We start from the raw sequence: 25,607 nt of genomic DNA on the forward strand, positions 1-25,607 counted from the left end.
ATGGCGGGTAGAGATAATTATTTCCCCACACTTAGTTCAGTTTTACAAAGGCAATGCAAATGATCTGTGCATTTTAAAAAGTGTTGAATGGGCAGCAGAAAGATAAGCAACTCACTTTGCAGTGGTCATGCTGCAACTGTAATGCTGGAACATCCCCACCAATAGGCATCTGCTTCTTTATCTCTTCATCTTTCAGGTTCAGCCATTTGATAAGCTCTTCCAGTGATGACAGCAACTTATTCCACTTCTCTGCACTTGCCTCTAAGTGAGCCCTGCAATGAGACACAGCAAACATTTTAACCTTTAGGCTACATTAAAATATTATAAGATATTTTCCTTAATGCAATTCAAATAACTGTTCAAATGATCTATTAGATATAACCATTTCAAAATGGCTTATACAAGAAAAGCAAAGGAATCTAGTCTGAAATGTGCGGCCCACAGATGTTGTAAAATACTCAAATGGTACCTAAATCATACATAATGATACCAAATGAGTATCCAAATGGGATAAAGGGAAATCCTCATTTTGTCTCAGACATTGTGCAAATTCGGATTAGAATGAATTCCCTGCTTGTGATACTGTCAATATACAGTGACATGTTTGCAAATTATATTATACAAACAAATCACTGCGTTGTTGCTAGCTGCAGCACACATGAAGATTTCAAGACACTAGAAGATAGGGAATTTCACAGTTCAGGAACTGAGAGATAGGATATGGCAAAAAATGCTTGCTGAGAAACTGACATGTTCTAAATGGATTAGAAGTTGTGCTAAACAAGATAATTAAACCAAATATAGTAACCTTTCTTATCATACATGGCATAACCCAGAAGACACCTGTATCTTACAACTCCCTGTGAAGAGAGGCGTTAACAAACTCTTTATTAAAATGACTAATAAAGGGTTATTGTGTGGGATTGTTTGACAAGACTATGGAAGGAAGACCATTTATGCACTTCCGGTCTGAAGTTCAGTTTATGTCATGAGCCCCACAGCACTGTGGGGATCAGGCTTGGATTGGAAGGGAGAAGAAACAGAGGGTAGGACTAAATTCTGGCAACCTGGGTTGGGGGAGGGGTTTTTTAGAAGGGGGAGCAGAGATGCTGGCTCTCCCTCTGACCTTCTTGTGCAGCAGAGAATGTCAGTGGAGGCTGGAGCAGGCTTTGATCAGCTGAGGCAGGAAGCTAAGCAGGAGCCAGCAGTGATGGAACAGGAGCCCAGGCAGGAGGTTGCAGTGCTGTCACCTAGAACCAGCTGTGACCTGGTCCCACAAGGTGACAGAGTCTCATGAGTGAGGATGCCACACTTGGTTTTGAAAAGCTTGGCAAAAGGAGTAGGGAAACCTCTGTTGGCTAGCAAGGCCGATCTCACACCTTAATAACTGTTGATGTATACTATTGTTGTACTGTGTGTTTTGGGTCTATGGACCGCCATAAAGCTGTGTGTGTGTTTCTGTTCAGTTCTGAACTTCTTGCTCTGTTCCTGGACTTCTAAATCATGACTCCTGAGCACTGAGCCTGTACCATTAGATGCTGGAATAAAGAAAGTGCCTCTGTGTGTTTTGGGTGGGAGCCAGGCCAGTTTCATTTTAATGGTTCCACTGGAAAACATTACTAAAAATACATTTTGAAAGGAAAATCCCCATTCTCTATTTTAAAACTACAAATTATGCAATCTAGTAAAAGTTCCAGAATATTATGCTTCAGTTTTAGCACCAAGTGCAGTGTACCAAGCTGTAGTCCTCAAACATACCAGTTTAAAAATAGCTACATGTAAAACCCTATCAGACTTCTTAGGGGCAGAAGTCCAGATTTCCATAAGACCTGTCTATGACAGGTTCATACCCAGAATGAAAGGGGCAGTAAGGGGTTAATGTTAACTTGCTGAGCATTGCTGGTACAGATTACTTACTGCATTTTTGCTGAATCAATGAACTGCTGCAGCATTGTGCTGTAATTCAGTTAATATGACATACCATTAGTGTAACTACTCTTGATAATGTCAGAACCTTTTATTTTTCTGAGTCCCTTGTCTACTTTAACCTATGGTAAGCAGAGAGTGTCCCAATACTCACAAGGAAATGGTTGTAATCTTCTCCTGTCACTTACACTCTATCATCCTATCAGTGCACCTAATGCATTTTAGATTCTTAATAGCTTATCTGTGTTTTCTAGAATGATGGTAAAGTAGGACAGACCTCCACTTTAATTCTGTCCATTCAATGATCTTGACGAATCTTGAGACCATATAATTGCCTTACACTGATAAACAGTATGCCAGCTGAGCTATAGGATGGAACTAATAGTTCACAGTTTAATTTTCTGCTAGCTCAATATGCAATTCTTGTAGCAGAACACCAGCTTTTTTAAAAGAAAAAAGAAAAAATGAAAAAGATTAAATCTCTCCCTCCAAAAAATACCACATGCTTTATTCGCTGATTCCAGTGATTAGTCATCCCTTATCTCATTCACTATTTCTTTCAAAGAGCTCTGAACACACATTTCCCTCTCTATGGCCTTACAGGAACTGCAATTATTCATTAATCACAACCACCCCCATAGGAAAAGGTTGATCAGCTGACTACCAAGCCCTGACCACAGAAATATTGGGGGGAGGGGATGGGTACCGCACTTGCGTTTCAGATTCTAAATTGAAACACTGGGATTGGTTCTCTGCGGAATTGCATCACTCTATCCCTTTGCACTTCTGTGGAATAAATTCTATATAATCATTGGAAAATAAGAGTGAAAAACGTATGTGTCATAAGATGCAACAATGACCATATTGTGTGGGCATGGTCCATATCAAGGATTAGTCTAGCTAATCCTTTCTATTAGCCTCAAAAATCAAATTCTTTGCAGCAAGCTTCCAGCCTTCCAGAATGCTGACTGACACAGGCTGTCAGCATTTGTGGGTACCTCAAAGCCCTTTGCATTTATTCTACACCTCATTTGTTTAGTAATCCCCTAGCTTATTCTCTTGACTTTTGAACCCAGTTTTGACTGCCGCTGTGGTACAGTGACTAGCGTGTCAGACTAAGGAGGTCTGGGTTCCAATCCTCACTCCGTCCTGAGGATCACTGGGTGACCTTCAGCTAGTCAGTATCTCTGAGTCGATAACTCACCACACAGGGATGATGTGGAATGAGCAGTGTATAATGCTTTGAGTGCTTGGGGGGGGGGCAGTGGAGTATATGTGGGGAAAAAATATGTACTGGTGGTCTCCATTGCATAGCTACATGTCTTGTATGTACTACAAACTGTGCATTCAGTGAGGAATCTCATCCCAACTGAGATTAGAAAAAAAAGAACTACTTGCACCTGATACAGCCTTTCTTATTTCAGCAGGCATTTTAAGGTAGCGTTTGATTTTATGAATTTTTTTATTGCTCTTCTTCTTTCTGTGGTTTTTATTTAATTGTCATTTTGATTTAATAATTAAGTGGTATATCTATATTAAATAATAATAAAGGCTAAGTTGCTATCTTTTCTCTGATTTGGCAGTTCCTGAGCCTTGACTGGGAAGCTATTTATTCTCCAGAGGAGTACAGTGGTACCTTGGTTTAAGAACAGCTTAGTTTATGAACAACTTGGATTAAGAACGCTGCAAACCCGGAAGTAGGTGTTTTGGTTTGTGAACTTTGCCTTGGAATAAGAACATGTTTTGCTTCCTGTTGAGTGTGTTCCATTTGTAAATTGAGTCCCCCGCTGCTGTGGGAAAGAATGTATTGGTTTAAGAACGGATTTCTGGAATGGATTAGGTTCATAAACCAAGGTACCACTGTACTGTAATTGGATCACTCACTGTACCAGTCCTGTTTGGAATCAGTCTTAGGAAACTTCCTGGACCCAAAGGATGGGCTTACAATACTAGCTACTATTTTATTTATTTTACTGTGTTATCAACTTGATGTGAAATATGCTCTTATACATGAGCATAGTGGCCTTTGGCAAGCCATATCTCTTGGGCTTTTCCCCCTCTCTCTTCTTTTTGTTTAATTCAGAAAGGGTACATAAAACATACGAACTGGAAAGTAATCCATGATAGGATTAGATAGGAAATTGGTAAATCTAGCAGAACATGTGTTTCTAAGCAAGCAAGCATATGTTTCTGAATGAGGGAAAATGTTATACAAGTTCCTCCTAATCCCAGTTTAGGTTTCAAACACTTGTTAAACATAAAAGTATAAACACATTTGAATGCTTATTGGAATTGTGGTTCCAGACCCTCCCATCCTTATTTTCTACTTTTACTCAAAACGGTTCTAAAATTAGGGCCAGATGTAGCTGTACTGATTGTGAAAACACACCAGAAGGCTTCTTTGTTCAAAATAATTGAGGACTGAAGTGCTGTCACTGTTTGTAAAGCTTTGAACTACTTGCCTAAAAAATAGATGGATATTTGTTGAAGTTGATGGCAACTTTGTAATAATAAAACCAACATCAATAAAGATCAGTAAAACACAATGCTATCAAATCGAAAAACAAACATCCATTTGGCAGGGGTCCATATAAGACCTAACAAAATCTTTCCTAAATTTGTCTGAGAGCTTTTCTGACCTGAATTAAAATGAGTTATGCTCCCACACTGTGCTTCCAAACTCCACAGTGGCCTTTTGTCCAGACTTTCTAAATTTTGTCATATTTTCTAGCTACGATGTATTTTATAATTATTATGTCATCTATTTATCCTCCTACAAGTCTTGAGGCTGAGACAGGAACTCCCTCAAGCTACCTAGTGGTTACATACTTCTACATGTACAGCTGCATATATACCGTATTTTTCGCCCTATAGGACACACTTTTTCCCCTCCAAAAATGAAGGGGAAATGTGTGTGCGTCCTATGGAGCGAATGCAGGCTTTCGCTGAAGCCTGGAGAGTGAGGGGGTCGGTGCGCACCGACCCCTCTCGCTCTCCAGGCTTCAGGAGAGCCGCAGCGCCAGCCCCGCAAGCTCCGGGGACAGCGGGGAGGCGCAGCACGTCTTCCCGCTGTCCCAGGACCTGGTCTGCAGGTGGGCGGTGGGGAGAAGAGCGCTTCTCCCTGCTGCCTGCCCCGCAAGCTCCGGGGACAGCTGGGAGGCGCAGTGCGTCTTCCCGCTGTCCCCGGACCTGGTCTGCAGGCGGGTGGCGGGGAGAAGAGCGCTTCTCCCCGCTGCCGGCCCCACAAGCGCCTGGGGGGGGGAATAATTTTTTTCCCTTTATTTTCCCCCAAAAAAACTTGGTGCTTCCTATGGGCCGGTGCGTCCTATGGGGCGAAAAATACGGTACATAAATATTGCCATAAGCACCATCTTAGGGGGGAGGGGCCCCAAAAAAATTCAAACAGGGGGCTGCCCCCCCAAAATCTGCAGCAGTTGTGCATGTGCACCATGCAACATGCTCACCTTAATCTTGCTGCCTGCATCACTCACACACATTGCCAGCCCCCTCAATTGTGGGGGGAGGGTGGCGCACTTGAATATCACATGTGTGTACAAACAGTGCACTTTTGTATTGTGCCTACCTTTCTCTATTGTATGTTTCAGCAGCACTGATTAAAGGAGAGTATGTGTGGCCCACACACTCTCACTCTCTTAAGAACAGTACCATAGGTTGCCAAGGTAAAATATCACTTTAAGCAGTTACAGAAGAAAATATAAAGCTGTGGATCATAAGTTAATTTAACTTAAGGAAAGAAATTTCAGATCTCCTCCTTCTTCCCTACAGCCTCCTTATTTTTGGATTTGGATTTGCTGTGTTGGCTCTTCAGAGGGTCAGATAGTCCTCCTGAACATGGGAATGGGAGGGTACACTGGGGGGTGAAGAAGAGATGAGTTTATTTTCTTCTGTCAGCTTATTTTAGAATCCAAGTCTGTCTGGAGCAATCCCCCCTTTCCCCACCAGGCAATGTTTCATAACTCTGTCATTACTCAGCACATCCATAGAAGCAGAACCATCTGTATAGGGTGATAAATAAATGAACTGAATTTATCCTTAGAGAGAGAGTCTTGTCAACCTGTTTTCTCCACAATAGCCAGACTCTTATTAGGTTTGGCTCACAGAAGGAGCACCACTTCTTCTAAAACAGCTGAACCTTAAAAAACATAACTAATTAGCACTTTTCAGGAATTTTGCTCTGAACATGTGAAGCTGTCCAGAATGTGCCATTTGGAAAGTTGTACTCCCTAGACATTGACATACATTTATCAACATATCTATATATGCTCTTTTACTTATGGGTCTTAGTGCTGCAGCACCAAACCTAGTCATTCACATGGTCTACATAGATGGACTTTTTAAGGAGTGGCTGGGGTCTGTTCAACCTGGCATGTCTCCACGCCAAGACAAAAGTGTGGTGGGTTGTTATCTGAGAGTTGTTGCTTGCAGATGACGCAGCCTTGACAGCGCAGCCTGAGGAAACTCTACAGAGCATCATCCACTGTTTTGCTCAAGCCTGCAAGGAGATCTGCCTTACCATTAGGCTGATGAAGACCAACATCCTGAGTCAGGGCATTGCCAGCAGTCTACACATCAGCATTGCTGACCACACACTTGAGGAAGTAGATGATTTTGGCTACTTGAGTTCCACCATAACCAGCAACCTTGCCATCGATGCTGAGCTGAACAAGTGTATTGGCAAGGCAGCCACAGCAATGGTTTGCCTCTCTAAAAGGGTACAGGAGAATGTGATGCTAATGTCCAAGGTCAAGATGAAGGCTGAGCACTCTGCTTTATGGAAGTGAGTTGTGAGCAACATACAACTGCCAGGAGTGATGCCTTAATGCCTTCCACATGCATTGCATCAGGAATACTTTTGGCAGGAGAAAGTCTCAAACAAAGCTGTACTTTCCGAAGCTCACATTCCCAATACACTCACACTCCTGTCTCAATGATGTCTACACTGGCTTGGTCATGTACAAAGAGTGTAAGACAGCAGGATCTCCAAGGATGTGTTCTACAAGGAGCTGGCTTCAACTGCCAGGTCCATTGGCAGACCAACTCTGCATTGCAAATATGTCTGCGTACGAGGCATGAAGACTGGCAACATCAACACCACCATGTGGGAATCCCTCGCAGATGACCGCAGTGCCTGGATTCAGAGAATCTGGTTGTGTATCCACAACAGTGACCAGAGAAGGAATGACCACTTGCAGAAGCAAAACTGGATACCTTCATCTGCCCCAGCTGCAACAAAATATGTCTCTCCCACATTGGTCTCTACAGCCACAGTAGGTGCTACAACTCTCCAACAGTTTGACTTTGCCCCCAAAGGCACACTCCTCTGTTGTCTTCCAAGACATAGAGATGCCCACAACAATATAGCAGGATGACAAAGTATTTCAACAACAAAAACTTGTATTCTGCAGATTTCTGCCTTGTAAAAAAGACACAGGGAAGAAAATCATTCATGACACTAGACTGGATCCAGTAGAAGGTTGTTCTCCACTGCAACCTCTTATGCCCCAATGGATTGGGGAAACCAGAAGGTTTGTCCCTTGGAATGGAGGTTTGTGATTAGAGGGGGAAATCTCCCCAAATCAGGAAGAGTACTTGCATGAGCTGGTAAATCAGAAATACCTGGACACTGATAAAAATCTATAAATCAGTTCCTTTGTGCGCCATTGGTGCAACAGCTCCTAGGCGGGGTGACAGTGACATGGCTAAGTTTGTAACAAGAACTTTAACTCATTAAAAAATATGGTTAAAATAAGTTGTTAATTCCCCTGCCAAGAGACTGACAAAAGCAGTGTTTTGATTTATTTGAACTTTCTTCAAAAGGAGAACAAAAGCTAGTAATAGTTTTTTCTTTGTTTGGAAAGTGATGCACCTGTTCCTTTTGTTGTTTTTATTCTGATGGCAAGCCAAATACTGCAGTAAGAATCATATCCCCAGATTCAAATAAAGTACATTCCAATTTTCCTACAAGAGTTACCAGAGCACCCCTTTGGTCAGGCACACTTAGCCACATGCGAAAGCTTTCTGTCCCTACCCACTTTAGTCGATGATTTAACAGGGATTCAAAAGCAAACGTTATTCTCACACCAACAGTCCCCTGCTTAGAAGTAGTGTCCAGATCAGCCCTAAATTGCAGCTCTGCTTGAATAGGCAAATAGCAGAGAGTCTGCAGATGAAAGAGATGCAACTTGTTCTCTGAGCCTCAGAGACCAGCTTTAGCCAGCTGCAATAGGTATTTGCAATATAAGAACTGCCGGCTCAATGCCTCTTGCTGGGAAAGCATTCTTGATCCTTGGAAATATATTTTTCAGCACTCTTCTGGGACCTGTCTAGCAACACTTATCTGTGGCTAGTTCTGCCTTTTAAATCTACAGCACTTTTAGTGTTCAGCAGAAAGGGAGAAAACTGCCAAGAATGAACTTCAATCCTGTGCAAAATGCAACACTCTTATTTGAGTCCACTTCAGCTCTGCGCTGAGGGTTTAAGTGGCTCATGAAGCCTTCTGCTAGCATGCCATGGAGGGTGAAATTACAACTCAGTGGCTCCTTTTCAATCAGGACTGAAGAAGCTGTACACGACCAGAAATTTAATTTTATCAAACATGGAGTGGCAGCCTGAACTGTCACCAAAAAGGCACAAAAATCAGAACAGGAACTGTAATCTCCATTTGCGTGTGATTTGCTATGGGCCTATGCTATATTTTAGTAGCAACTCATATTCAGAACCTATGAGGGTTCTGAATGAGGGGGGAAATGTATCACGAAACGAAAAGAAAAGAAATGACAAGAAAAGACAGGTTGAGAGGGGCATAAGCAGGGTAAACGGCTATTCAGAAGAAGAGAACGGAAGAACCACCATTCAAATATCTTCATAACAAAACAAAATGGAAGAAACAAAAAAACAAATCAATCCTAACAACTGACCACAAAATAGATAGTACAAAAACTTTAAAGAATCATATTAAATATTGCATAGCCACAAAAAGACACCACTGATATATTAGTGGGTTGTTGCTGTTTGTTTTGTTTTTGTTTTGTTTTTTTGTTAATTTGGCAAACTGGGTTGAAGGACAAGCATTGTTTTAAATGTATTATATAAGCACTGTGTTCACTTTAACCTGGAATGGATTGTGGGGTTATTGCTTGGTTTGTTTATATGTTATGCGTTTTGTGTTTTTATATTGTAGACTGCCCTGTGTTCCTTGGATGAATGGTGGTATAGCTCAACCCCCACATTGCAGACCACATACTACAGAAGCAAGCAGTTACATTGCAGGAGGTAGTTACATCCAACTCTGAACAAGTTTTGAAATACAAAGTAAAATCTACCTAGATCTGATTATTACAACAGAGTAAATGGTTACTTATGTATTGTATTTGATGATTTAGTGTTTGCAGTTAACCCCCTCTGATTATGCTTCTAGATTTCTCCCTTAGAGCTGATATATGTCATCTAAACATCATGTTCCATGCATATACACAAATTAAATTAATTGTAAAACTGTTTTAAGTATGATTGTTACACACCATTCATAATAACAACCACTACTCATCCTTAGACTCTCACCCTGGAATTAATGACTGGCTGAAGTAAATGACTTGAGGGCAGCTTGGGCCATTAATTTCCCCCAAATGATCATTAATCCCCAAGAAATACCATGCTGCTCAATTGTTACTGCTGGAACACTGCAGCTGTTGATTAAAGTATTAACATAAATGTCTTCTCATCTCTTTCTTGATGATTTGTGAGGGACGCTTATAAGAGTCAAGACATTAAGGGTACTTGTTCCAACTATCGGCAGTGCAAGCTGACAGACACTGACCTCCCAAGCTTCCCTGAAAACGTAAAACTGAATGGAATTTTGATGTGAAGTAATCTAAGGTAGGATTCAACCAAGTTGCCATGTGTACAGAATGAGGCTTTCCTCTCCTTCCCCTGTCACTATGTCCCTTAAAACTGCTTTGGATAATTGGGGAAATCCCAAGAACATGTTTAGGGAGTGTTCCAATTTACAAACTGGCAGGGCACGACGGTGAGCAGCTCAGACGCAATGTTATGTGGTTTTTTATCCCCAATCCCATGTCCTCAACATAGCAATGCTATATCTGGGCCACTGGCAAGGGAATAAAAAGTGGGTTGCCTGGCATGTCTCTCAACATCAGGCTGCCTGCACAGGGGGGCCCTTGCTACCTAGTGGTGAAAAGTGCAGAAGGAAACTTCAACAAATTAGCAAACCACCATTTTAATCTATTCCACCCATGCTCACAACATGTCAGGGGTACTCGAGATATGGCTAGCACACTATTCCCTGCCAAGCAGCCAGGATTTCCTCACCCACATATTCTAGTTCTCCGGAAGGTGTAAACAGCACCTGCTGGTTCCCCGGGGCCATGGCATTTGCCTGAGGGTTTTTTTTTTTTTTTTAGTTTAGAGAAAAGGCAAGTAAGAGGTGACATGATAGAGATGTATGGTGTGCAGAAAGCATACAGAGAAAAGTTTTCCTCCCTTTCTCACAGCACTAGGGGACGTCCAATGAAGCTGAATGTTGGAAGATTAAGGATACAGAAATGAAAGTACTTCAAGTTAAAGTGTGGAATTTGTACCCACAAGAGGTAGAGATGAGCACCAATTTGGAAGGCTTTAAAAGAGAATTACACAATTTCATCAAGGATGAGGCAATCAATGACAACTAACCCTAACAGCTATAGTCTGCCTCCGCTGTTGGGAACCAAAATGCTTCTGTGCTAGGAATCACAGGTGAGGACCATGGTGTTGCACACAAGCCCTGCTTGTGGGCTTCCCATGGGCATCTGGTAGGCCACTGTGAGAGGAAAATGTTGGACAAGATGGCCCTGGACCTGATCCAGTAGGGCTCTTATGTTTATTTGGACATGCCTGCGCATGATAGGATGGCGCTAACATGAAATTGGTGCATTTTTAAGCTGTGTCCATACTTGTACAAAAGTGAATCACAGGAAGCAGCCCTGATTCAGATGTAACTTTCAAATCATATTTTACCTGATACTAGCAGACTTTGCTTTCAGGTCATTCCAGCGCTGGTTCATGTCATCAATGCGGTGTTGGAGCAACGCAGCCTCATCAGTGTTTCCCAAGGCTTTTACCATCTTCTGCCTGTTTCCATCGATGCTTTTGAAGATGTCATTGTGGGCATCAATTTCAGCCTGGATATCCTAGGAAACAAAAACAAAACAAAAAAGAAAGAAAGAAAAGAAAGCCCACTTGTGTTAATACTGTACTCAGAAAGTGATAATGAACTATTCAGAATTCCCCTATCTCCCTATCAAAAACCAAGGTTACCACATAGGAATAATTTTTTTTAATGCTACTATTCAGATATTCATAAAAGAGATCTCTGTTTAGCCTAACAGTATATGCTCTTGAAAAAAATGAAAGGAATAGAAGAAATATGCTACTTCAAGAACAAACTGTTCAGATGAGTATCATAAGGCCGCATTGTTGTCAATCTCCCTAGCATGCACCACAATTTTCCTATACACAATGAAGTACATAATTATGCCAGTATCGCTGTCAACATTTACCGCAAGGAATACTAAAGATTTCAAAATAAATTACTTACTTCATGTTAACACAAGCCATTTAAGACAGATCCAGATGGCAATGATTTCTTGTACAGTGTAGGTTGCTTTTAGGAGCACTTGAAGAGTCCCAAGGAGAAAGCAATTTCTCCCCTACAACTCCCCCAGCCCTGTATCACCAGTAAACTAAAGCCAGAGAGCTAAACTCATTCCCATATGGAATAAGCAACTGAGAAGGGTTGAAATAACACATCCAGTATCCAAAGCATTAAGCCAACTAATCATGGTCAAGAGTATAAAGTGCTAAGTAGAGTCCATCTTGAATTGAATAACTAATGAAGATAGAATTTTATAGCTGTATGGAGAAGGGCTTTCTGTGCTTCTGCCTACATTTTGGAATGATTTCCCTGTTGAGAGCAGGTGGGCAGTGAGATCTGGATGCTTCTCCTGAAAGCTAAAATCCTGCCTCTTTACATGAGCTTTTCTTGACGGCTAATACCAGTTCCTAGCTGCTGTAATTGATACTGAAGTTTTATTGCTGCTTTTTAAATATGATATTGTTTTGTTATGTTTTGCTATATGTTACTTGTTTTATTGTTTTTGAAATCACATTGGTATTTCTTTAAAATGATGATAATGATTCTTGATACAAGTCTTCAGAAGATTCCAAGACTCAGAAACTTACATTTCTGAAATTGCCGAATGCAAGGAGCAACATGAAGTTATGTCAGTGTGTTATGCCTTGTAGCAAGGAAGGGGAACCTATGGCCCTCTGTATGTTGTTGGACTGCAACTCCCATCAGCCATGGTTAGGGATGATAAGAGTTGTAGTCCAACCATACAAGGTGGGCCGCAAGTTTCTCCATCCCTACTGTAGACTTAATAAATATTTATAAGGAAGTCTAGAGATCTAGACAGGGATGTCCAATTGGCAGGCTGGAGGCAGAACACAAAGAAGTCTAGTGGTTCTTTCCCCAAAACATTTTAAATTTCCCACAAGTTAATGTGCCTTCTCAGCTTTTACATGTCATATATTATATTCTATATAAAAACATGCATACAAATATGTGTGTGTGTGATGCCCCAGAATGTATTATTTATTAAAGAACTAAGAAGATGTACAGCCTGCCCTTCATTGGTGCCAGTACAGGGTGGGGTACAACATAAAACAAATTATAAAAACTTCAGTAAAACAGAACAAAAAAACTCCAAGAAATCAAGAAAAGAGGAGCTTCTATTTTTCAAAAGTAAAGCAAAAAGCACTGTGAAATGAACACCAACATGACTGCTTACTAACATCTGGGCAAGAATGTTTAAACATAGGGGGAAAGCCATGGGGCATACAGTATATCTCCATGGGATTAATCAGTGAAGATTATTACAGGAACCTTGTGATGCTACAAACATGATTTTCCTTTTGAGAGAATCAAATTCAACAATCCTGGAATGCCATAAAGAACTGATTCTTTCATATTCATTTCAGCATGTTCCATTCTCTCCCGAGTGAGCTTTTACACAGGTGCCCACGAGGGTAGCACAGCATCTAAAAATGGCCGTTATTCATACGACAGGCATTTAAGAATTCATTGACTGCTCCTGTTCATTTAGGGTATTGTGGAATGCATAATTATCCTCACTGGGAAAAGAAAACAGATGTATGGATGAAAATATGAAATCTCAGGGACACATTTGACGCTTCAACAAAGTTAGTGAAATAAAACTTGGAATTGTTTGTTTCTTCAGAGAGAGAAATGTTTTAGACACTCAGCAAGTACTTCCTTGTTTACAGGGCTCTCAACACATACATCTGTAGGAGTGTGGGACTCTTTCAGAGGAAGGATGGAGGTGGTAAGTGGGGCTCACCTGCATGGTCTCTGTGCGTTCTTACAATGACTAGAGGGTGCTGCAAGTGAACTATGTGACGTTTAATAGAACACTCTTGCAGTGGTTTTTGTGTTTTCTCCATAACCACATGTAGCTTCTTTGTATTTATTTCCTTTTCAACCCCTTTCATCTCCTTAACATCTTGTGATATTTGAGAGTGATTTCTTCACATATATTCAGACTCACAGATTGACTCCTCAAGTATCAGTAATATAAGTGCAGCTGACAGAAATGTTAATCACCTTGTCCCCACCAATTTGACCCTTTAAAACTGAGGTAGCAGAAGCAAGCACTCCTCACGGCTGAACTTTTAAAACGTTCCACAGTGGAAATGAAATCACATAGGGTTTTTCATTCTTCCAAGTTGCACTTCCTTTCATCACCCCTTGCCCACGGTCTCTCTCCATTTACACAGTTATGATGTAGTTTTGCTTCTCAATTGGTTGGTTATCTGGGGTAGATTCTGTTTATACATGTACTGTCTCTGAACTCAAATGCAGGGAACCAAATTGAAGAAAAACCCATTGTAATGCTATGAAAAGGTGTCGCTATAGCATTCTTTACATGGTTAGCACCACTATAATAGTATCTAACAGAAAAATACAAAAAGCTTGATACTGAAAACAGCAATGAGGGGAAAGGCTCTACATCACTGCTGAATCATCATTTAAGAAGAATTTTCATTTTTTTCCCCTTGAAAAAAGTTCCAAATTTTAAATGAAAGCTTGTGAAGATTATGCCTGTGCAGCCCTGACCATTTGATCAGGAAAGGATACAGTATATGCAGCTTACACACACACACACACACACACACACACACACACACACACACCAAACTATGGTGGAGGTAGGGAGTGTATTTTGGTTTGAGGGTTGGCACTGTCTCTTGGCCAACCCTTTGGGGCCACATGCTAGTGGTGGGGAATGCTAAAACCAAGTGTATGGGGCCAATCCACACTTACACACACACACACACACACACACAGTCACACAACATTAACATGGGCACCTAGAATCTCTGTCTCCCTTTTCTCTTTTGTTTCACTCAGTCCATCTATTGCTCTACCTTCCCTTCCATCTCCTCCTCTTCACTTTCTCCCTATTGGACCAGCAGGATTGTCAATGGGGCCAAATGTTGTCAGGTGAAGAGAAAAGGAGAACACTCATGACAAGAATTCCTGGGAGGCTGGAAGCAGGAAGTGTGGTGCACCATCATTCTTATGGATGAAGCAGTCGGCCAGGGGCAGGTGTACCACTAACGAAGGTGCCCCATGGCCCTGCAGTGTTGTGTTAGCACTGCCAATGCCAATATCAAAATTGTCATTGCCAGTAAATTAATTGTGGGCAGTGGCAGGCCACAGGGCATGGCTTGGGCCAGATTGGGTCCATGGGTTGGCTGTTCCCCAGTCACAAGATATACAGGTAGAAACCAACGGAGCCGGAAAACTACCATAACATCAGCCTCCTTTCGATTATAGGGAAAATTTATGCCAGCTTCTTGCTGACTAAACTATTGCGATGGGTAGATGAGACTAATCAGATTGGCCACGAACAAGCAGGGTTCAGAACTAAACGCTCTACAACCAATCATGCGATAGTTCTTTATCATCTCGCACGGAAGTACTCCTCTCCTCCCCGGGGCTACCTTTGTGCTGCCTTCTTAGACCTAAAGGCAGCCTTTGACAGTGTTCCTAGAAATATCCTATGGGAGAAACTTGCGAAACAGGGCATTGATAGAAGACTCTTATGGCTTATAAGTCAGCTCCACGAAGATACCCTTGCCAGAGTGAGACTTACTCCTGCGGGCGACCTCACAAATTCGATACCAATAAACAAGGGAGTGCGCCAAGGATGTATATTGGCTCCCTGTCTATTCAACCTATTTATCAGCGACATGCGAGCACCCCTAGTTAACTCTTCATTAAGTATACACGCGCCTAGACTAGCGGACTACCGCTGCCCACTCCTTTTATATGCGGACGACGCGGTAATTCTATCTTATACACGTGTTGGACTAATCAGAGCTCTGAAGATCTTTGCCACGTATTGTCAACTCAACCAATTAACCATCAACCATGTTAAATCCAAGATTCTGATTTTCTCCAGAAGCCGGAGATTATACGAATGGAAGCTTGGTGGAGCAAAAATAGAGCAAGTTCTAAAATTTCAATACCTAGGAGTTATTTTTCAATACAATTTGGGGTGGAAAGCTCAAATTCAACACCTACTTAACAAGGCCAAAACTCTGTCATATGCGCTCCTCCGATTCTTTTTTTCGGATGGAGCTTTGCACGTTCCCTCGGCCCTAAAGGTGTTCAAGGCAAAAGTGGTTGCCGTGCTTGCTTATGCTGCCCCGCTTTGGGCTGTGATGACAGATCTTGCTCCTCTCGAGACACTGCAAAATCAATTTCTACGTCGGCTCCTAATGCTCCCTCTGTGCGTAAGCAACGCAGCCATGCGACTAGAATTGAAGATCGCATCCTTAGAAACTTGCCTGTGGAAGCAAGTCTTCAATTATTGGTTATCATTGTGGCATAGACTACCAAACCATCACCTTGTCCAATGCTTATGGCGAGATGAATTCTCTAGCCCTTGGACTAGTAGAATTCATGCCAAACTCCTGAGTTATGGAATCTCTCCTTCAGATTCCCTAAAACTAGACCAAATTACTGCTCAAAGACTGATCCGCCAAAGACTGGATGACATCGATTTACAGCGAAATTATATGCTGGGGGGAGGTGTTTGTTCACCTCAGAACATTGGTATCACATTAACTTACTGTGTTCCATCATACCTCTCCTCCCTTTCAACTGTTGCCCATAGACTGGCCTTCACCAAAGCGAGGTTCAACGTTTTTCCCTCCAACGTCCTGAGACATAGATTCTCAAAGGGCCAAGCCCCCGCCATGTGCGAATGTGATAAGGAGACACCGGAGTCGCTCCAGCAGATTATGTTCACTTGCCCCCTGTTTAATGTGCCACGGGCAAATTTGTTGGGATCAATCATACAGAAACTAGAGGGCACCCCATCAAAATTCCACCTTGCCCAAATCTTGCAGGATAAGGATACTCATACGACCCTGAAAGTGGCAAGGTTCCTGGTCACTGTCCTTACCCAAAAGCGACGCCAAGGGGCACTACAAGCTAACTAAGGCGTAGTATGCCATTCTATTCTATAGTATTTTATTGTTATAGTGGTGCTTTAGTGGCTGTTTTCCCCACATGCACAAGTTGTTATTTATGTGTCGTTTTTACCTGTATGGGCCTATGGCCGTAAATAAAATTACAAGTACAATTACAGGTAGAATTGTAATTAAATTAATATGGAACCCTTTGGTGGGCACTAAAAAGCAAACAAACTAGAGATGTCAACAACAACAAATATTACGTAATTTAGACTATACATCTTCCCACTCAAATGTATTATGAACTGAATGTCATTTCACCATCTCAGAAAGTTAAACAAGATTTTGTTCGTGCACAGGCAAAATTCAGGCTGACCGGTTCTATAAATTCACATGCAAAAGTTCTTTAACGTTAACTCTTTGCTATCAGTGAAATTCTCATTTGAATCCTCATTCCCTCTGAAAGTCTGGACTACAAAGCTGGCTACTGTATGGTGCAGGCACAGAAATTCTTTAATGCTAACCTTTACTCTTGATGGAACGCTTTTTGACTGCCGTGAACTATGTGACTAGAGACCACCCAGCCAGGCTTGTCATTTGTTTGGCAAGTCATCTTTTCTCTCTGGGTCAGTTCTTTGATTGTTTCTTGCAAATGTTTTCGTTAGTTGCTTTCCCCCTGCCCAGATTCTGATCTAAAACCCTCTCTTACTCCTGAAGTTGTTTGTTTTGGCAGGAGGAGACAGCAACTGAATTTCCAGAGAACTCTCAATCATGCTTGGTGAACTAGGAACTAGCATTCCTAGATCGCAATATGACAAGGACCAGAACTCTCAGAAACAGGCTAGCTTTTTTCCTGAATGTACCTGAGGAAAACAAACTCAAACAGATTGTTGAACAGGTAAATGCTGCAAAGGGTGAACATGTCAAGGTGAAGAGCCATGGCTCAGTGCTAAAGCATCTGCTTTGCATGCAGAAGATCCCAAGTTCAATCCTCAGCATCTCCTGGTAGGGCTGGGAATGTCCTCTGCCTGAAATCCTAAATAGCTTCTGCCTGTCACTGTAGACAATACTAAGCTCCAGTAGACCAACAGTATGACTCAGTATAAGGCAGCTCCCTGTGTAAACTACTCCACCTGCTTCATTCACCTTCATTTGCTTTCACCACCATTGCCTTCATTTTGTACCCAGTTGTGTAGACTGCGATACTTTTTGCTGGCATGTGTTTTTCTAAGCATAGTGCTTAGGATATTTTAATATGGGTAATGTACTGGGATGTGGGGTTGCTTGTGCGTAAGCCACAAACTGCTCCAAGCTGAGTAGTTTGGTCAAACCTTTCCCCGGCTGGACAGCCCTTCCTCCGTGGCTGTCTCAATCACTGGCAGAATCCGTCAGTGGGCGTTTCCTGAACTTTTTCCAACATAAAAGCTCTTTGACACCAAGTCTCCGCCTAGCCTCCCTGCGCGGAAGCTTTCTGCGCAGAGTGGGCGTCCCAAGCGAAGGCTCTGTGCTCTCCCCGCTGGTCTCGCTGGAACAGTCTCGGAGCCCTCCCTCCGAAGCTCCCTCAACCTCCCCTTTCTTCCTAGCGTAACGCCTATCTCCTTCCCCAGCGAAAGTGAGCTCTCTCTCCCTACTGTGTCCTTCTCCCGCATCGCTGCTGCGCCTTACCTCCTCTCCTGTCTCCGATGGCAGTTCCCTGACAGGTAAACACATAAATAAATTGCCGCTGCTTTCACAAAGCTGAGTGGGCTACCAATACAATATGACTCACACCCTAATCTTTAGGGAGAATCCTTTCATAGGAAAATAAGGAGAGCTCTGTTGGATCAGGTCAATGGCCCATCTAGCCCAACGTCCGGTTCTCACAGCAGGACCTAAGCACAAGAGCACCCTACCCTCCGACATTTTTCAACAACCTTCACACCCTATGTGCACTCCATACTGGTCCATCCACCCTCTGATATGTGCAAGTCTCCTCAGACATGTACAATTGTACAGACACATACAAATAAAGACACAAAATAGTTAATGCTGCTACATTTTGACAGGCAACATGGCAAACAAGGCATCCAATGCTTGAAATTTAAATTTCATAAAATTAAGGAGGGCTACAAAATTCCCCCCATATGTTCATTTCCCAATTATCTTGTCTACAGACTGGTACAAATGCGTTGCCAACCTGCCAGTCTTCTAATTTTGTTCTCTTTTAATTTCAGGCTCCTGATAAAGTTTTTAAACTCAAACTTTTTTCCTCCTTACAGGTTACCAATGTGCACCAGCCAAAAAAAAGAGGGGGGGGGATCTAATCACCACACGTATAAAAACATCAAGATAGCTACAAGTCTATACATACAAGTAGGCAAAACCCCAAAGCACTAGTGTGACTAACCACCAGCTGCACCCAAGGAAACTACTTGAAGCTGTGGTTAGGGTTCAGTCTATCTGAAATTAACATGAAGCAAACCCCTTTGAGAATAAACCTTTTCCAGGTAGCTCACCAAAAGTATTTTAGCTGCTGATCGTTTTGTTTGCAAGTGAAAATGTAAAACCTGTGGCATGATCTCTCAGGGGAAGCTGAAGCCTCAATCCATACACAACAAGCACAACCCAGTGGGACTGCTTCCTTCCATACAGATGTAATCAGGAGCATCTCTGTTTGGTCACTGCTAACAGGGACTTGCTGTCATTGATAAAGCACCCTTGGCTCTGTAGGGCAGACAAAGCCGCTTGCAGCATTTTGAATCCAACGCTTTAGGTATCCCTTCCTACAATAAATCAGCTCCTATTTCTCCTGCTTCCAGCATAGCAGGGTAAAGAGCATGTTAAATATCTGTTCTTCTGCATCAAATGATGGAGGGAGGGGGACCTACCACAGAAAATTACAAACAATACAGGTCCAGTTTCCATGTTTCAGAACATAGGTGTAACTTTGTCTTTATTTACAGACACCTATAACTGTAGACAAATGAATGTACAGTGGGACCTCGGGTTACATACGCTTCAGGTTACATACGCTTCAGGTTACAGACTCCGCTAACCCAGAAATAGTACCTCGGGTTAAGAACTTTGCTTCAGGATGAGAACAGAAATCGTGCTCCAGCAGCACGGCAGCAGCAGGAGGCCCCATTAGCTAAAGTGGTGCTTCAGGTTAAGAACAGTTTCAGGTTAAGAACAGACCTCCAGAACGAATTAAGTTCTTAACCCGAGGTACCACTGTAAATTTAGAAAGGAAGAACCACACAGTAAAAGAAAGCTTTGCATGCTAACCCTTGCACAGAACTACTATTGTACTCAAGCAGCTTGTAGACATGGATGTAAACAAAGCTATTAAATCCTTATAAAACTGTCACTAAAAGATACACTGCCTAGAATAATATCAATTGTGAATAAAGTATAGGTAAATCAAAGTGTAACTGTTGGGCCATTGGTTATGCTTGTTTTTTTAAAAGCATAATGAAATTACTTAAGAGCTCAAGTTGTTTTAATATCATATCTGGTGTTTTTTTTTTTTTTAAAAAAAGAATCTTCTATGTTCCCATTTAAGCAAGGTCATTAAATAATACCCAAAACCTTATCAGGAACCTCCCAATACAGTCTGCATCACCTTCAGAATAGTGATATGCAGCTTGAGACATAGACACTCATGTTGAGCAAAGGGTCTCCAATAGCTAATACCTGGTGAATTTTCATCCTTTTAATAGCAGCATTTTGGAGTGTGGGAATGTTTATTTCTGAAGTCTCCAGAACATATACATACACATACATGAGCCTTGGTAACACAAAGAATGACTCTGACAACAAGCCAGAACTATAGAATTACTTTCTGATTTTTCCCATTTTAGTCTTTTAACTGCTATGAGCCAACAGTCCCATATAAGTGCTAGGAGAAAAAAATAAGGCAGACAAAAACAAATCACACTCCTGCTCTAAGTGAAGACATGACCATTCACCTTCACACGTGCATGGTGTGTGTGCGCGCGCACGCACGCACACACACACACCCCTGCCCCCAAGTGCTCAGAATAATTAAAGGGTTACCAACCAAAGCTCAAGGAAGGCATTCCATACCACTGAGGCCACCTGATCCTCAACTAACAGCAATGGATCTGGAAGGTATCCCAAGCTGTGTGCCTGCTCCTTTGGAGGGAGTGTAACCCCATCAAGACTAGGCAACCTCTCATCCATCTGGTCTAGACTCTAAGGAACTACCCACTCACAGTGCCTCAGTCTTATCTGGGGTTGTACTGGTCTGCCCTCAGAGGCTGCCCATTTAGGCCTTAGGGAGTTCCTTACTAACATGGTCACACCTCTGTCAAAATCCTGGTCAATCTCTAGAAAACCAATGGGGAACCTATAGCCCTCTGGCTGTTGTTGGACTACAACACCCAGCATGGCCACTAGTAAGTGGTGATGGGAGTTGTAGTTCATCACCTGGAGGGCCACATGTTCCCCATCCCTGATCTAGAATAAAGTAATGGCCCAGGAAATTGGACACAATTCCCCACTACCTAGGCATACTCTCTTGCTGACTGAAGACCATTGTGCTTCCTGGTATCCCAGGGAAGTCGAGGAAGTGGAAATAATGGACAGGATTTTGTATTTTGTTGTATTACAATATGAGCTCTTTGGAATTCAAATTGTAATACAATGCAATATGTAAGAAATAAAAGAAACGACGAAAATACAATTAAAAATCATAGAGTGCCCTACAATTGCTACAACAGGTAGAAAACTCATTAAGTGGTCCATCAAGACCCTCAGCATTTTTCAAGTGGTCCGGCAGGGTGTGTGTTGGAAACTACTGTCCTAGACAGCCAAGTAACTTGTGTTCCCAACAATCAACCAACGTGATAACTGCTTTGTCATTAGGAAAATGTGTAGGAATCCAATTAAAGGCTCACATTCAAATTTCTGACTACTATAGCCAACTAAAATGGCCAGGATTCTGCTGCAGCAACATCACATATATATAAGCATATAAGCAAGCAACAAGTAATGTATTTTTACAAAATAAGTTATCCTTACGTGAATACAATAGTAACACTAATTTGCATCTTTTATAATGATTTACAACTTTCCCCCTTGTTCAAAATCTGTGACATCAATTTCCTAGGTGCTGAACTTGTTACTATTAGAGTAAAAATGCAGTGGGAGGTTTGGGGATGGGCATTAGCAGCTGGAAACTGAAACTTGCAAGCACCAGATCTCCTTTGAAAGAAGCAGACAGAACTGCCCACACAGGAGCTGCTTTCTAAACACATCACTAAATTAATTGAAAGCTGGTACATTAAAGTTGCCACTACAGCTTGCTAACCTTCAGTATCTGATCTAAACTTTTACAATTAATAGCTGCAATTACAACACACGGTCCAGCTATTGGTAATAATTACCAGCTCTCAAATCAAGTGAAACACAGCAATTAATTAAGACTACACATGTTATGCTAAGGGTGTTTAAACAAACAAGCAAACAAACAAACAGAACCATTATTGCCACATACTTTCTAATATGTTTCCGAATGCCACTCAAAACATCTCTTTCTAATGCCAACAACTGGTATGATATCCAATTTGTGTTTGATTTCAGTTAGCTAGCTAGTAGGATTCACAAAAGTTATATAAATGGTAACTCCAAAAGAGCAGCATTCAATATATTTGCTCGCCTCTTACTTTGAAACTTATCCCTTCCACTGAGCAAAACCCAATGGTGTCAACAAGCATTATAGTAGTACTATTGCACAGCATGTGTACATTAGTGATACTCTAAGTATTAATTTGAAGCCTGAAAAAGATGCAGGTTAGGAAAAAAAATTCACTCCTTTTGCTTATATGTCAACTTTTGATGTGCCATTCTAATTGAAAGAAGCAAAGTCAAGGTTTAGAATTTGCTGCATCAATGCATTTTTCAGATACCAAACACATCTCTGGTACTTAGGAGAAAAGGAAACATTTTAAGAACAACCAATGAACGACCAAAGTACCATATTCCCCCAGCATTACTCTTATTAGGCTGCTTGATACAATCTGAAGGGAGTAAAAGAGAGAAAAGAAAGGTGAGAAAAACACTGTTCACATTTGATGGAGCCACTGAACTACTTGCAAACTTAAAACAAAAAGAAAAAGCTACCGTCATTTCTTTCAGCAAGAAGTTATGAAATGCTTTCTGTTGAATAGCAAGTGTTCAATTGCATCACTCCATGAAAAGGCCCCTTATTCACATAACTGGGCACTGCTGGATAGTTCTGTTACTTATTAAGAAAGCATATGGAGGAGTTTGAATTAATGCTACAGGCAGTACAAGAAAAAATGCCATTGCAGAATACTTTTTTTAAAAAAAACAACCTATGAGGCACTGGGTATTCTCCCAGAAAAAAAAGAATAGTGAGAATTTTCTTCTTCTTTTTAAAGAAAAGTAAAGAGTTTAAACTCGCCTTCTTCATACCTTTTCAAATGTTGTCAGTAATTCCCGTAAGCTGAAGTTCAGGCCAATCATTCTTCGCTCTCCCTTTGGCACCTACATCTTCCTAACGAAGGTTTTCAAATCATCAGGTCTGTTGCCTTCAAAAGGTGTGCATACATATATTTTTCCAACTATACCTCTTCAAAGTTCTTTGGAAAATCCTGATCAGTGGCAGCTTAGGCCGCAACATCATTCTGCTGCCCCACTGTGCCCAATTGTTTTCAGGCTGGATAGTTCAGAGTAAGTAAGCTTAATTCTACTTGTTCTATTAACCAGGTTCCATGAGGCTGGCATGTTTTCCTCGTAGACCGCCCAGGATTCCCTTTTGCTCACCTCACTAATGATCTGCAGGCCCAAAATATTTTCTCTCCTGGGCCCCAAGCTCAACCCGTTTGGTCTCAATTACACTCCGCAAACGATGCTATATCCTCATGGCACATAAAAGAAAGAAAGGAAAATACTCTGCCAGTGTTTCTCCATTCATTTACAAACGACTTTGCTTAAAAATAAAAAAAATTGTGCTGTAAAACAACAGCCAACTTGTGAAGAAAGTTAAAGTAGGACAAATTGCACTTCAGTCTGAAGGAAAAAGGCATCACCAAATGCTGGAAAACAGGCTACCTCTTTTCTCCTGTTCTCTCTCTCACACACGCTGTCCTGGTGGCCAGCAGACTTGTGTTGCTATGGAAATAACCAAGCCAGTTTCACTCCATTTCCCTCTGCCTGACTAGCCTAGGGGATGCTGCTCTGCTTTCCAATAGGAGGGGAAAAAACACCAGGAAAAAACCGTTATTCACTTTGTTTCAGTAAAACTCCCAAGCAAAATCTCACAAGATATATAATCTTCCCAACCTTCGCAGGGATCCTGTCCTTTAGATCCCCCACTAGCTCTGGCAACAGTGTGGCAATCCATCCCTAGGATATGTTTATTATTTTAATCTGCACCCTCCTTTCCACCACCCTTTGCTCTCCTCTGAAGCTAAGCCCACTCCCACTTCCTGGAGGCCTCCCCTCCCTTACTGAAAAAAACTTTAGTACCTATAGAGCAATGGAAAATCCTGGGCCATCAGCTCCTGCTATTTTACAACTTCTCTCATTCTCTTCTTCCAAAAGAAACCCAAACATTCATTCTTCCCGACTACGGCTTTGGAAAAAAATAACATTAAAACAAAACAAAAACGGTTAAAGTAACAGTAAATCTTGCGCCAAAGCCTGCTGCTGCTCTGCTTCCATTACCTCAGTCTCAACACACACAGATCGTTTTCATATGAGGCCTTTTGCTCTCATTTCAGCAGGAAACCTGACACCTGGAGTTTTGCTACTAGGCAATCACTTCCGATTTGCTAACAGAAAGAAAAGAAAAGAAAAGAAAAAGAAATTCCATTCGAAAAGTGAAGAGAGTGCACATTTCAATTTTTGCCAATGTTTCCTTTACATCTTATGGAGGAGACGTACAAGCAAAACGCTTCGCTATATTTCCCAGCAAGCAAGCAATTTCTGAAAACTGAACAGTGACAAAGCCTCTCAGCACTGCAACTCTTACTCATATCAGTTCCATCTAAACCCGCCAATGGCTTCGCTTGACATCAGTGTGTCCATCACAGTGCTGCTCAGGGTGCAGTTGCCCAAACCCTGTGAAACAGGTAGCGATCAGAGGAATACTACTCTGAAAGTGCTGCTGCAGACTTAGTAAAATGAATAAGAACGTTTGAAGATTTTTATTTCACTTGTGTGGGAAAGGTTGCTTTTGCTGTTAAAAAAAAGTTTGTGAAATGTTAGCCATAGTATAGGAACACAGAGGTGGTGTTTGCATGTCATGCTACACCATAGTTTAGCACTATGCATGAACTGGACCAAAGAGTCCCTCCTCCCTCACAGCTGAGACTTCAGGAGCTCCCCTTGCATCCTTAAATTTATATACAGTGGTACCTCGGGTTAAGTACTTAATTCGTTCCGGAGGTCCGTTCTTAACCTGAAACTGTTCTTAACTTGAAGCACCACTTTAGCTAATGGGGCCTCCCGCTGCTGCCGCGCCACCAGAGCACAATTTCTGTTCTCATCCTGAAGCAAAGTTCTTAACCCGAGGTATTATATCTGGGTTAGCGGAGTCTGTAACCTGAAGCGTATGTAACCTGAACCATATGTAACCCGAGGTACCACTGTAATTGTGGTTTATCACATAATCGGCTCAGATCCTGAACAAGCCAACTTCAAACAGTTATGAAGCTATGTTAACCATAGTTCATACCATCAACAACCTATAGTTTGGACAACACAACAATCCAACTTTAAATAAAAATTAAAGTAAGATCTCCCCTCCAATAGCTCAATCAGTAAAACATTCTTAATCTAAGGCAGGCATAGGCAACTTCAGCCCTCCACATGTTTTGGGACTACAGTTCCCATCATCCCTGACCACTGGTCCTGTTAGCTAGGGATGATGGGAGTTGTAGTCCCAAAACATCTGGAGGGCCAAGTTTGCCTATGCCTGATCTAAGGGTCGTAGGTTTAAACCCCATGTTTGGCAAAAGACCCTGTCTTGCAGAGGGTTTGGCTAGATGGACCTTGGGGTTCCTTCTAACTCCTCTGTGATTCTATCCTAACTATCAGCCCTTGAAAGCCTTTTCCTGCATGCATCTGCCTAA

General features: G+C 41.8%; 1 protein-coding gene across 4 annotated transcripts in view; it reads right to left on the bottom strand.

Annotated features, from left to right (window-relative positions):
• UTRN (utrophin) overlaps nucleotides 1-25,607 on the bottom strand; it is a gene marked incomplete at its 3' end in the record, with an annotated part of 328,497 nt that overhangs the window by 98,867 nt on the left and 204,023 nt on the right. For all 4 annotated transcript variants that reach the window (XM_079970879.1, XM_079970880.1, XM_079970882.1 and 1 more), the window contains 2 exons: nucleotides 10,960-11,132; nucleotides 116-272 (listed from right to left, as the gene is read on the bottom strand). In XM_079970879.1, the coding sequence (XP_079827005.1) occupies nucleotides 116-272; nucleotides 10,960-11,132 (330 nt within the window). The remainder of the gene's footprint in view (nucleotides 1-115; nucleotides 273-10,959; nucleotides 11,133-25,607) is intronic.

Source organism: Podarcis cretensis, assembly GCF_951804945.1.
Source record: "Podarcis cretensis genome assembly, chromosome: 3".
Taxonomy (NCBI): Eukaryota; Metazoa; Chordata; class Lepidosauria; order Squamata; family Lacertidae; genus Podarcis; species Podarcis cretensis.